The sequence below is a fragment of the Triticum dicoccoides genome, chromosome 7B (assembly GCF_002162155.2).
Source record: "Triticum dicoccoides isolate Atlit2015 ecotype Zavitan chromosome 7B, WEW_v2.0, whole genome shotgun sequence".
NCBI classification, from domain to species: domain Eukaryota; kingdom Viridiplantae; phylum Streptophyta; class Magnoliopsida; order Poales; family Poaceae; genus Triticum; species Triticum dicoccoides.
In genome coordinates, this window is record NC_041393.1 from 60,894,281 (window position 1) to 60,906,073 (window position 11,793).

Below are 11,793 nucleotides of genomic sequence, written 5' to 3' on the forward strand. Positions count from 1 at the left end.
TCGGGCGTCACAAGCAGGAAGAAGAGGTGAAGAGGCACGGAAGGGGAAAGAAAAAGACCTTCTGGTCCTATTTATAAGGCAAATGGATAAGTAGGCAGGCGCGGGAATCAAGGAGCCCAAAAACGGAGAATGGGGCATAGCTGTCGCCTCGGTCTTTGGAGATCAATTAATAAAGGGAAATATTTATGGGTTTTTTACGCAGATGACGTCATGGCGGTTTATGGCGATTCTATAAGATGACGTCATGGCGGTTTACAAGGTCAACACAAAGATGTTCAAATCAGAATTTCTCTAAGTTGAAGATTGACATGAACAAGTTCAAACCAATCTTGGGCCTAATGTTGGGGATATGACTACTGAGTATAAACCGCCCAGGAGGGGCCGGATTATACTCACAAGGAGTCATCTGTATAGAAGCCTATGAAGACGAAGATTATGGCGCTTTACTACAGAAGCTTAGAGGCCTGGAGCCCAATGGCGGATTAGGGCCCATATATGTAAACCGCCTTGGGATGTGTAACTTGTGTTGTAAGTTAGGGAAAGGAAGAAACCGAGCCGGACACTTGTACGAGCCGGCCTCGGAATTCTGTAGACCGGCTGGGTGTCAACCTATGTATATAAAGGGACGACCGGGCGGCGGTTCAGGGACAAGAAACAACAACTCGAGAACTAGGCAAAGCATATTTGCTCCCTGGTTATCGAGACCCCATCAATTCCACCACAACTAGATCGTAGGCTTTTACCTTCACCGCAAGGGGCCGAACCAGTATAAACTCCCTGTGTCATTTGTCCGGTTTAACCCCTCTAAGCTAACCTAGTCGCGATGGCTCCACTACTAAGTCCTCACACTAGGACATCTAACGTGATAATTCCACGACACTGACCGAGCCGAGTACAGGCCATCGGCGGTCCACTTCCACCAAATGTCATCGGCCAGTTGTGGCAAGAGGCGAACCTGAGCCGCAATGTGCCAGACCTGAATAATAATCTGCTAGCACCTGGGGCGTCGGGCTGGGCTTGATGCAGGTGATCCATCTTCTGTCCGTGAGGGCCTCCGCTAGTAATAGCTTGCGACCTCTACTGTGGGCATAGAGGTTTGCGAATTGAGCTTTCAGAGGGGTGCCTCTCCACCAATGGCTCTGCCAAAAATAGGTAGTCGTGCCCGAGACAATTAGCAGGGTTGTGCTTGCCATGAAAATAGCTGAAGCCAACTTCTCAATTGGGAAGGGGAGGTCAATCCATGGCTTTTCCGGGAACTTGGCCTGTTGCCAAAGCCATCTGACCCTGAGAGCAGCCGATTTAAACTCCAAGTTAGAAATCCCAAGACCACCAGTAGGCCGAGAGATGGATTTCTAGTTCACAAGGCATCTTCCTCCGGCAGCCGTGGTTTTACCTGCCCATAGGAAGGGTCGACGAATCTTGTCAATCCTTTGATCCAACCTCTTGGCCTGCGGGATCGCAATCATTTGGAATGCTGGCACAGCGGACAGCACCGACCGGGCAAGCACCACACGTCCAATAAGGATGATCCAATCGATCTTCCAGCTAGAGCACTTCCCAACGAGGCAATCGATCACTTGCTGGAGGTCCACTTTGCGCAGCTTACGATTAGACAAGGGCATGCCAAGGTAAGTACATGTGAAGGTCCCTTGGGCACACCCTAGAACAACTTGCAGCTGCGAGGTGTCCACATTTTGACAGCAGATAGGGTAGAAGCTACTCTTGTTCATGTTGGTCCTGAGGCCCGTTGCTTGTCCGAATAGGTTGAGGATGGAGTTAGTGGATAGAGCATCATGTGTTTGGGGCTTGGAGAAAATGATCACATCATCAACGTAGATGGACATTCTGTACTTCATGTTTAGGCACTCAAAATGGGTGAGGACACCCTCTGCATTGGCCCTATCCATAACCCTAGAGAGACAATCCATGATCAAGACGAAGAGGAGCGGGGAGAGGGGGTCGACCTGGCGTAAACCCTTCGTATGACCGATCCTGACAGACAGCTGGCTGTTTACCAATAGCTTAGTGGAGCAGGTCAGCAGTAGGTATGAGATCCACCCTCTCCATCTAGGCCCGAAGCCTCTATGATTCATCAGCTGAAGCAGAAACTCCTAGGAAGCTAAGTCAAATGCTTTAGATATATCCAGCTTTAGGAGGAACACTGGCAATTTCTTATGCTTTAGGGCCCTAGTCAGACTCTTCACGTAGACAAAATTGTCATGAATGTTGCGCTTCTTAATGAATGCATTCTGGCACTAAAGAATGAGCTTCGGCATCAACGGTTGCAGCCTACGGGCCAAGATCTTTGCAACCAGTTTTGCAAATCTATGAATTAAGCTAATCGGTCTGAAGTTGCCGGGGTGATTGGCACCACTGTGCTTGGGTATGAGGATCATAAATGTTGAGTTGATTGGTGTAGGGAGTTGCTGGATTGAAATTTCCACACTGCCTTCAAGATATCATCTTTGAGGATATCCCAGCATGCACGGAAGAATTGGCCGGAGAAGACGTCCGGCCCCGGTGCCTTCTCCGGGTTGATGTCAAAGAGAGCCGCCTTCACCTCCTCCTCCTCAGTGAAGGGTTCATCGAGCTGGGTCAGATCCACCTCTGGGAACAGAAGATTGCCAAGGTTTAGAGTTTGCGCACATCCCTGGTATGTGCCCAGCAGTGATTGGAAGTGGCTGCGGAAAGCATCCATCTTGGCCTGCTGGTCCATGATCACCAAGCCATCGATGAGCAGAGCTGGGATGAAGTTCTTCCTTCAGCGGGCCGTTGCCTTGAGGTGGAAGAAGCGCGAGTTGCAATCTCCTTCTTTGAGCTAGACGAAGCGTCATCTTTGACGCCACATACAACGCTCCATCACGGCCAAACCGAGCCTCTACATCTTTAGGAATTTTCTGAACACAAGTTCCTTGGGAGACAGGGCACTGCTCTCCATCACAATATCCAGCTGGAATATAATCTTTGAAGAGATCGAGGCCCTCAACTTTAGGTCACTTGTTTTCTGTGCACTCTATCTGGAGAGAGCTAGGGCCATGGCCTGAAGCTTAGCGTAATAAGCGAGAAACGGGTCAGATGATGCATCCTCCAAATTCCAAGCCTACAACACCAACTCACTGAATCCTGCCCATCTGATCCAATGTTTTTCAAAGCGGAATCTTCTGCAATGCTTGAAGGAATGGTTCGCGTTAAGGAGCGGCGGTGTGTTATCCGAGATCTCCAAGGACAGGAGTTGTAAGAGGGAGTTTGGGAATTGGTTGTTCCATGCCTCACTGAATAGGACTCGGTCAAGCTTGACCAAAGTTGCCGCATGCTGCTCGTTGGACCAAGTATATCTCTTGCCACGTAGATACATATCTTGGAGCTGCGCTTCATTTATGAACTTCCTGAAAGCATTCATCAAGCCTCGGTGCACTCTTGTGTTACTCCTGTTAGACATATTGGCGATTAGGCTGAAGTCACCAGCAAATATAATTGGCCCCACATAGTCCGAGGCAATGGCCTTAAGATCAGCAAGGAAGGTGATCTTATCGGTCGTCCTCTATGGCCCGTAGACGTTGACCAGCAGCCACTGCTTGCCCGTCCTCTTGTTAGTGCAGCTGGTAGTAATGAAGTGTCGACTGCAGGTGGAATTGGAGACGGCAATTAGGTTTGGGTCCCAAGCGGTGATCAGCCAACCACTAGCACACACCGAAGGCAAGTACACAAACTCTGAACATCGACTTGAGCAGATTTGAGCTACAACTTGGGGCGACACACACTGCAACTTTGATTCTTGCAAGCAAACCACTGAACAATATTGTTGACGAACGACATCCGCTACCACCAGTCTACGCGCTTGAGAGTTAAGCCCCGGGACTTTCCAAATTAGAAAGTTGCAACTATCCATGGAAACTAGTACAACGACAACAGGGAGGGATTGGAGCCCTGCTCGAGCAGCGGTAGGCACCACCCGCTTCTTCCCGGCCATGGCATTGAGCGCCAAGTCAGTGAGAGCCTTGATCTGGTTAGTGGTGAGCGGGGTCTTGAAAGAGGCCACGTAGCACGCCAGGAAACTCGCGACACCTTCGATTGGCTCGTCATAGTCTTCTCCTAGGCATCGGCACACCGCCTTCTGAGCCAAGGTCATCATCTAGTCTCCAGTGGCTTTTTTAGCAAGCCTGCCGCTGCGCCTGACAGCCATTGTTGCATCCACCTTAGAAGCATTGCGCTTGGGGGTGCAACCGGCTTGAAGACAGGGCCATGCAGCAGCCCGGGCGAGACCGGAGAGGACATGGCTTCGAGGAAGCCCTTTAGGATATCCGTCCCCAGGCCCCCGGCGCAGGATGTGGGCCATCATTTTCTTGGGCCAGCCCCGGTGACAGAGTAGTGGGTCCCAACAGGGAAGAGGTGGGGGCCGACGCAGTATCTCCTCCCCCAGGCTGCATCGACAAAGGAGCATGAGATTCGGCGGGTGGGACCCCCCGGCTCGCAATTTCCTGGATTGGTGAGCTCGGCGTCTCCAGCAGCGTCAGATGGAGGCCCACGGCAAGGCAGGGAAGCGTGCCCTGCAACTCCTGTAGCAGCAGCGATAGGTCCACCATGGGGCAGAGGGGCGTGCCCTGCAACTCCTGTAGCGGCAGCGACGGGTCCACCATGGGGCAGGCAGGACCCTGGTCAACTGCAGCCTCATTGGCTGGGAGTGGCTCAGGAACGGGTGTCTCCACAAGAGGACATGAGGGGGCTGTCGGAGGCCGGCAGACTTGAAGACAGGGGAGCAGGCGAATCACCAAACGGGCAATCAGCGCTCCTCTCTAGAGTGGGCACTGCTGCGCTCAAAGGGGGAGACAGAGATGGGGCCATCGGTCCGACCACAGCAGCGGTGGCGCCCGTACCATCCTCAGCCATCACGGGCAACATGGCAGGGCCACTGGGGGTCGGACTCGCAATGGCACCCATCAGAGGCCGATCAGTGGGGTCCTGTGATGCCAGCCCATGGTCGCTGCCTCCGCGCACTCGGCTGGCCCCACTCAGCAAGGTAGGGGGCTCACGGCCAACGGCAACCAGCGGCAAGGGCTCGCCAGAGCGTGCAGCGGCTACTCTGACAGCGCTGACACCGGGATGGAGACGCCGCCAAGCACCGCCGAACGACTCCACATCGCCGAGACGCTGGAACCCATTCCCAACGGTGTGTCTTGCAAGAACGACTTCACCATCCTTCACACCCGATTGCCAAGGGTAGCGGCGTCGTGGCTCATCGCCATCGTCATCTCTCCCACCGGGCTGGTTTGGGGGGCCACTCCCGCCGGGCTTGCGGTAGTGCGTGAGGGAGTCGAGATGGACAAGGACCTAGGAGTTGAGCATCTGCGGGGGGATGCCCCACCCCTCCCAAGGGTCGTCGTCGACGAACTCCGTGAAACCAGCCGGCAGGCCGAGCTGGTCCAGCGGTGTGGAGCCGCTCGCTGGCTCCATAGCATCAAGGTCAATGACCTTAGGGATCAGGTCGGGGTTGATGACCCATGCATACATGATGAAGTAGGAGTAGTCGAGCTTATCGGAGGAGGAGACTGCCACCGTCTGGGAGCGACACATGGGGAGCAGCCATACCACGTTGGTGCAGTTCACGGTGGAGGGAGGGATGCCTTCGATGAACAGACGAACGCAGTAGCGATAGGTCACCATCTCGGTGAGGAAGCACCAACTCCACGGCCTGAGCACTAGAGGCGTGCCCTGCCAGTGGATGGTCTTGTTCACCTCGAGCTATGCGCGCCATTGGGGTGAGGCGAAGCGCAGCAGGAAGGCGTCGGGGCAGAGGAGGTTGATGGAGAGCGCGCCATCGGGCAGCTGCGGCAGCTTGTTGTGTATCGCCTCCTTGATCTAGCTCGGCCAGGTGTCCGTGCTGGCCCCAGCCACGATGACGATGGTCGCGTGGTCGAGGAGGATGCGGTTGTTTGCCGCCATCTCCGCAGAGAACTCGATCGTAGCCCTAGCCCTCTCCACCCTGCGAATGGCACCTCCGGGGGCGCAGGGATGGGCTAGAGGCAAGAGCGAGAGGTCCATGGTGGCAGCCTCCATCAGTTTTCCCGGCCCACTACTCTCCGCAGCAGAGGAAACGGAAAGGGCAATTCTGGTGAGCACCGGGGCGCGGATGGCCGGCTACAGCGAGGCTCGGGGGTGAGTCGATGCAGTCGTTGGTATCAAGAGTGGGGGTGTGGCGGAAGGGATGACAGTGGCAGCGGGGGCGTCGAGGGGGAAGCGAACCCTAGCCTTAGCAGGGAGACGGGTTGCAAGTGGTGGTAGCTGCGTGATGAGTGGGGTGCGATCAAGTAGCGGCGGTGGTGGGCGGGAGTTGTGGTGCTGGAGCAGCGGGGCGGAGGGTGCGTGGCCAGTGCACTGCCGAGCAATGTGCCCCGCAATGAAGCACTTACAACAGCGGACGGGATTTGAGCAGCGGGCGATGAAGTGCTTGTCGGAGAGGCACCAGAAGCAAAGGCGAGAGGAGTCCAATATAATGGGCTTGTGCGGCATGGGCGCCCCGCGATTTACGCGCATGCGTGCTCGCTTCTGCTTGTGCGTGCTGTGAATCTGCCATCCCTCCCCATCCTCATCATGGCGCCGCAGCCCTTCATTGCGCTGCAGGCCCGCGTCACTACCACGTGAAGGCAAAGTTGCCCCCCTAGTGGAGCTAGGACGCTGCACCACCGCCGCGTAGGTTGTGAGGGAGGACGGGGGGCTTGATGTGGAGGAATCTTGCATAGAGGAGCTGGCGGAGAAATGAATGCGCTTGCGCGTGCCTGGGGAGGCGCCGGCACCAAAGAGGGGCGTGGAGCAGATCTGCCGCGCCGGGGTGGAGGGGCTAGGGCACGGCATGATGGCGCGGGTCGCTGAGGTCGCCACTAGGCGCCGCCGGCACACGGAGCAGGCGAGGGGCGGCGGCCAAGGAGGCCGCCGGCACACGGAGCGGGCGAGGGGCGGCGGCCGACGAGGCCGCCGGAGCTAGTCGAGAGCAAGAGCTAGGTGCGGTGCACGACTAGTTTTGCGTCTGCAGATTCCAGGGAGAAAAATATATTTTTTGTCTAACTTTGACTATTAATTTTATCAACAAAATATGAGTCATATATCATAAAAAGTATGTCATTAGATGGACATTTCAAAGAACTTTTCCATAATATATTTTTGATGAAATATAACCCATATTTTGTTAACCAAAATTGTAAGTCAAACTGTCAAAGCTGGACACGAAAAACAAAGAGGCCTTGTATATAAAAATGGAGGGAGCAGTTTAATTGTATGCATCCTTGATGTCTTAATTAATCCTTAATATGAATCCGGATGTAATTTGAATCATCTTAAATTTAATATACGTATTATGAAAAAGATGTTATCTCTCGTGAGACACTGATGACCTACCTAGAATTCAAGGTGTTTTTCTTAGCGTAAGAACCGTCTAATCTTAACACCACGATTACCGAGAATAATAATGTCTTGACAGACTACCGGTGTCGGCTGAGGTTATACCGGCATAGAAACACCTTTTAGGTCATATGGTGACTAAACCTATAAAGCTAAGGCCCCGTTCGATACACAGGTAAGAAAAACAAAGGGATGTAAAAAAGTATAGGAATGCGGTTGGCTGTACAGTACATTCCTGCAGTTCGCAAAATAGAAGAATAAAGGGTGTTCGGTTCACAGGAAATTGTCTAGAGGTATGAGCAAAGGAGCCGTACTACTGATGCAACAGTATTGAGTATTTTATTCAGGCACCAAGTGTTCTAACCGCTGCATGCTGGTATTGCTTCTCTCCCACCCATGCGAAAGAAATATTTTATTTGGCTTGCCTCGGGCCTCCGCCCAAAAATTGGTTCAGACCAGATGTTTAGATTCCTGTAAAATGACCACTGTTTACGAACTTTTCCATAGGAACGCTGTAGCTGATTCCCTTGATCCGAACGCCAGTGAAGGAACTGAAAACTATGGAATGAACATTCCTTTGGAAAGTCTACAAATCCTTTGAAGCGAACAGGCCCTAAAAGGTGAATTATGTGATGAATCACCGTTGTCACGTACTGTAACTCCGCATAGGTCGTCGATCGCGTACCATAGCCGCTAGCTACAGCTTCTTCTTTCGGGGCAAAGAGCCAAAGATATCATTAAACCATGGAAGATAGTTGAATCCTCACGCACAGCCTCTTGTGCTTCCTTCATTCGAATAGTTCCTGACCCAGCACGCTAGCTGTGCGGTTAAGGGTGACGATCGAGGCCATGACTCGCACATTTTTCACTACTATATCTTCCTCCTAAGTCCTAACTATGACATCTCTCTTTAACACACAAAAAGAAAAGAAAAACTATGACATCTCTCTTTCTCTCCAAGGTTTTTACACGAAACTCATGAGCTCTTTCAGAGTAGCGTTTCTGTTCTGAATAATAAATGGGCCCCAAATTTATTTATGCGACTGCATGCATGGATCGACAATGACACAAAGTAAACTAAAAAGAAACCAATGCATGTGACAGGCTGATAAAATGTTTGATAATACAGTACAAAGCTGCTGTAGCATGCATCTCTCTCACTCACTCACTCACTCACACTCGCTCTCACTCCTGGTCTCTCTTCATACATGGCATGCAGTCGGTCGGGCTAGCTAAGCTGGATCTCTGCATGCACAGCCAGCCATGCCATGCGCGGACCTGATGCAGCCACACAGTGCTCCAACTTCTGGCCAGCCACGTACGCGACCACGCCGGAAGGCCCGCATGTGTGCTGAGCGTACCCACTTATCGCCGGCTTACTGAATTAATAACGGGGCTGATTGATAAACCTAATCTACGCCTGGACGACAATGGCGACGTCAGGCTTGATGACCGCCGGCTGCTCTGGCCTGAGCATGTTCTGGTCGTCGCGGATCACGTCTTCGTCGGCCGCTGCGGCGGCTTGCTCGTCGGCCACGGCAGGGAGCACGTCAATGGGGTGCACCTCGGCGCCGCAGCTGATCCTCCCCTCGGTGGGCGCGCCGCCCTGCTTGGCGCCGCCGGCCACCTCCTTGACGTGCTCTGGCAGCTTCATCTCCTCGTGCACCAGTACCACGGTGGCGGGCTTCTTGTTCCGGTACGCCATGTAAAGCGCCATCTGCGCCACGCCGAACAAGAAGCCCAGCACGTTGGGCATCGCCACGAAGATGTCCTTCTTGAGCGCGCCGTATGCGAACCAGATGACGGCGCTGAGAACCAGGAAGAAGGACAGCGAGAAGGGCATGAACTCCACGCTCTTGGTACGGATCACAAGCCTCTGCACCAGCAAGAAGACAATCAAGATTAATTAATCCCTTCAATCCACAAACCTTAAAGAGATCTAGCTGTAAGATTAAATGGGTCCTTACGATGATGCTCAAGGGAGCCGCGAAGACGCCGAGCGCGACGGCGACGCAGATCCAGCCGACGACCTGGACGCGGAGGGTGCCGTGCGACGCCAGCATGGTGACGAGGGCGATGAGGCCGAAGAGGCCGACGTCGAGGCCAATGAAGAGCTTGGCGGTGAGGAGCCTGGCGCTCTTGGGGGCGTAGACCAGGTACATGGCGATGTAGAGGCTCTCGATGACGCAGCCGACGGCGTTGATGGTGAGGAGGAGCTCGGAGCCGGACTTGAGGAAGGCGTAGTACATCCACAGCAGGCAGCTGAAGAGCGTCACCAGGTAGGGCGTCGACTGGAACCCCTCCGTCGACTTCTTGCGGTACACACGGTAGAACGTCGGGCTGCAAGCGAGCATCAGAGATTCGTCAGAGTTAATAATGACCATGCATCGACCAGCATATATGAATTGTTTTTACCTGGGCCTACCTAGATTAAGTAAGTAATCATTGGCGTAACCAGAGGAGCTAAACTAACTAACAACCCGGATATGTGTAGTACACTGCACTGCACTGCACCTACCTAACAGTGACATTCGTCACATTTTACCCTACTGGTAATATACACTAGTAATTAATGTAACAATATTCAGCGTTATGTTGTCTCAGGTATATAAGCGAAAATTCTAGAACAGTGTAGATGACAGTGACCGTTTCCGTCAGTCATGTATTCATGGACATGTGTCATGTGTGTTGTACGACGTACCGTGGTCCTTTTTTTCCTAGTTATTAAAATATTTTTCTAGTCTGAATATATACAAAGACATACACATGACAAGGGCCATGCATGGATCTACATAGATGTATGCAGGGTTACAGTATATTTTTCTATGCAGGGTTACAGTATATTTTTCTGAAGACTGAACAGGAGAGTGCAGTTAAGTTGAGGTTGCTTACAGTGGTGAAAGGAAGACCATCAGTGAGATGATGTTGCCTGCAAAACCAAGAACGGAGATGATAGATGGTCAGTTATGTGTCAACCAACGAAAAAAAAGAGAGAATAAATAAAACAAGAAAACTAGGGTGGATGCTGTCTGGTAAAAAAAAGGAAACAAGGAAAGAAAATCAGTTGTGTGTACGTTTGTTTGTCTCCGTGAACGTACACACAACAAGCATGTTGGTTCCCTTTCTTTGCTGGGGTGTAACCACTTGATTAGAGGCTAAAAGCTTGGTTTGGCAGTTCCATTTATTCGGAACAGAAACGCTGGCTTAGCTCAATGAAAGAGATTGAAGAAGGCACACAAGCAGGCAGAAGGGTGTGTTGAGCAAGGCAAGGACCATGGATCCAACTCGTGCAAGTAAGCCGGAATCATCGATGATCCTTTCCAAAAGGGCAGAAGAAACAGAAGCACTTGCACACAGAATGTAGGATGGATCCATGGATGGATGCATGTGTGTAATTAAGTACCTAGGATACCGAAGGTGAAGGCCCAGGTGTGCTGCTCCATGTTCAGGAAAGCCATGCTACCAGCTTCTTCTTCCTCGAACACACAAACCAACTGATAGTAGATTTGCTACCCTTCTCCTCTTTGCTCGGTGGGATGCAATGGATAGATAGGTCGAGGAGGGCAAGGGAGCTGTGGTAGCTCAGCTGCGTTGGGCTCTTGGAGATCCTGGAGTGCGGCAGACCCCGGTATATATAGGGCGGGCGGGCGAGCGCGGGGGGAGACGAGAGAGAGCGAGCGAGAGCAAGAAGGTAGCGGCGGATACACGGACGGTTGCGTGGCCCGCCTAGCCGGGTCGACCGGTCCATGATTGCACACTAATGAGCCTGTCCCGTGGCGTGGCTACGTGTAACGACCGAGCGACCCAGCGTACGTACGCCCGCTGCAGCTGGCCAGCAGCGGTGCGGTCGAGCCGGTCCATACAGACACTCTCAGTTTCTCGCACGCCAAGAAAGCGAGCTGGCCTCAGTCAATTAATGGTAACGCCCCGTGACAAGCCAGACCCCAAACCTGGGACGCACTACTGACCAGCCGGCTGACTTCCGGCGCACGGCTCGCGAGCGTTTCCTGGCCGTCTGTTGGTACGTAGTAACATTCGAGGGGAAGACGGAAGGGAACGCGCGGCCGCCACCGCTCCCAGCTGTTCGACAGGCAGAGCTCAGCTCAGCTCGCCGCGCTCACGTACGATGGCCGCCTACGCTACTTGTCGTCGTCGTCGTCGCCTTTTCCTCCCCCTTTGTAACGGCCGTCCCATCCCGCTCCGCAGCCGAGCCAGAGCCTCGCATCGACCGATCAATCTCCTAAGGCGGGAGAGAACGCGTTCGGCGTGGCGGCCAGTTGAGCGGCGCATGCGATCGAGCGCAAAGAACGTGTCCGGGCTCGAGAGCGCAACAGGTAAGGCGTGATTGCGAGTGATGGGGAAGGTAGCTGGCTGGGTGGCTACCAGAGTGCGGCTGCGTAC

At 53.2% G+C, this 11,793-nt stretch overlaps 1 protein-coding gene across 1 annotated transcript; it reads right to left on the minus strand.

The window, feature by feature from the left end:
* Positions 1-8,465: 8,465 nt before the first annotated feature.
* LOC119337093 (bidirectional sugar transporter SWEET15-like) lies at positions 8,466-11,012 on the minus strand. The gene is made up of 4 exons (XM_037609206.1): positions 10,796-11,012; positions 10,285-10,321; positions 9,360-9,732; positions 8,466-9,268 (listed from the first exon to the last, which is right to left on the minus strand). The coding sequence occupies exons 1-4, from the start codon at positions 10,848-10,850 to the stop codon at positions 8,807-8,809; spliced, it is 927 nt and encodes a 308-aa protein (XP_037465103.1). The 5' UTR covers positions 10,851-11,012; the 3' UTR covers positions 8,466-8,806.
* Positions 11,013-11,793: the final 781 nt, after the last annotated feature.

Bases quoted from the DNA above. Each gene is read 5' to 3' on its own strand.
- LOC119337093 (XM_037609206.1), bottom strand. From the start codon at position 10,850: ATGGCTTTCCTGAACATGGAGCAGCACACCTGGGCCTTCACCTTCGGT. The intron at 10,322-10,795 runs GTACTTAATTAC...TTGGTTTTGCAG, and splicing joins CTTCACCTTCGGTATCCTAG to GCAACATCATCTCACTGATG. The intron at 9,269-9,359 runs GTAAGGACCCAT...TTGCTGGTGCAG, and splicing joins CGGCTCCCTTGAGCATCATC to AGGCTTGTGATCCGTACCAA.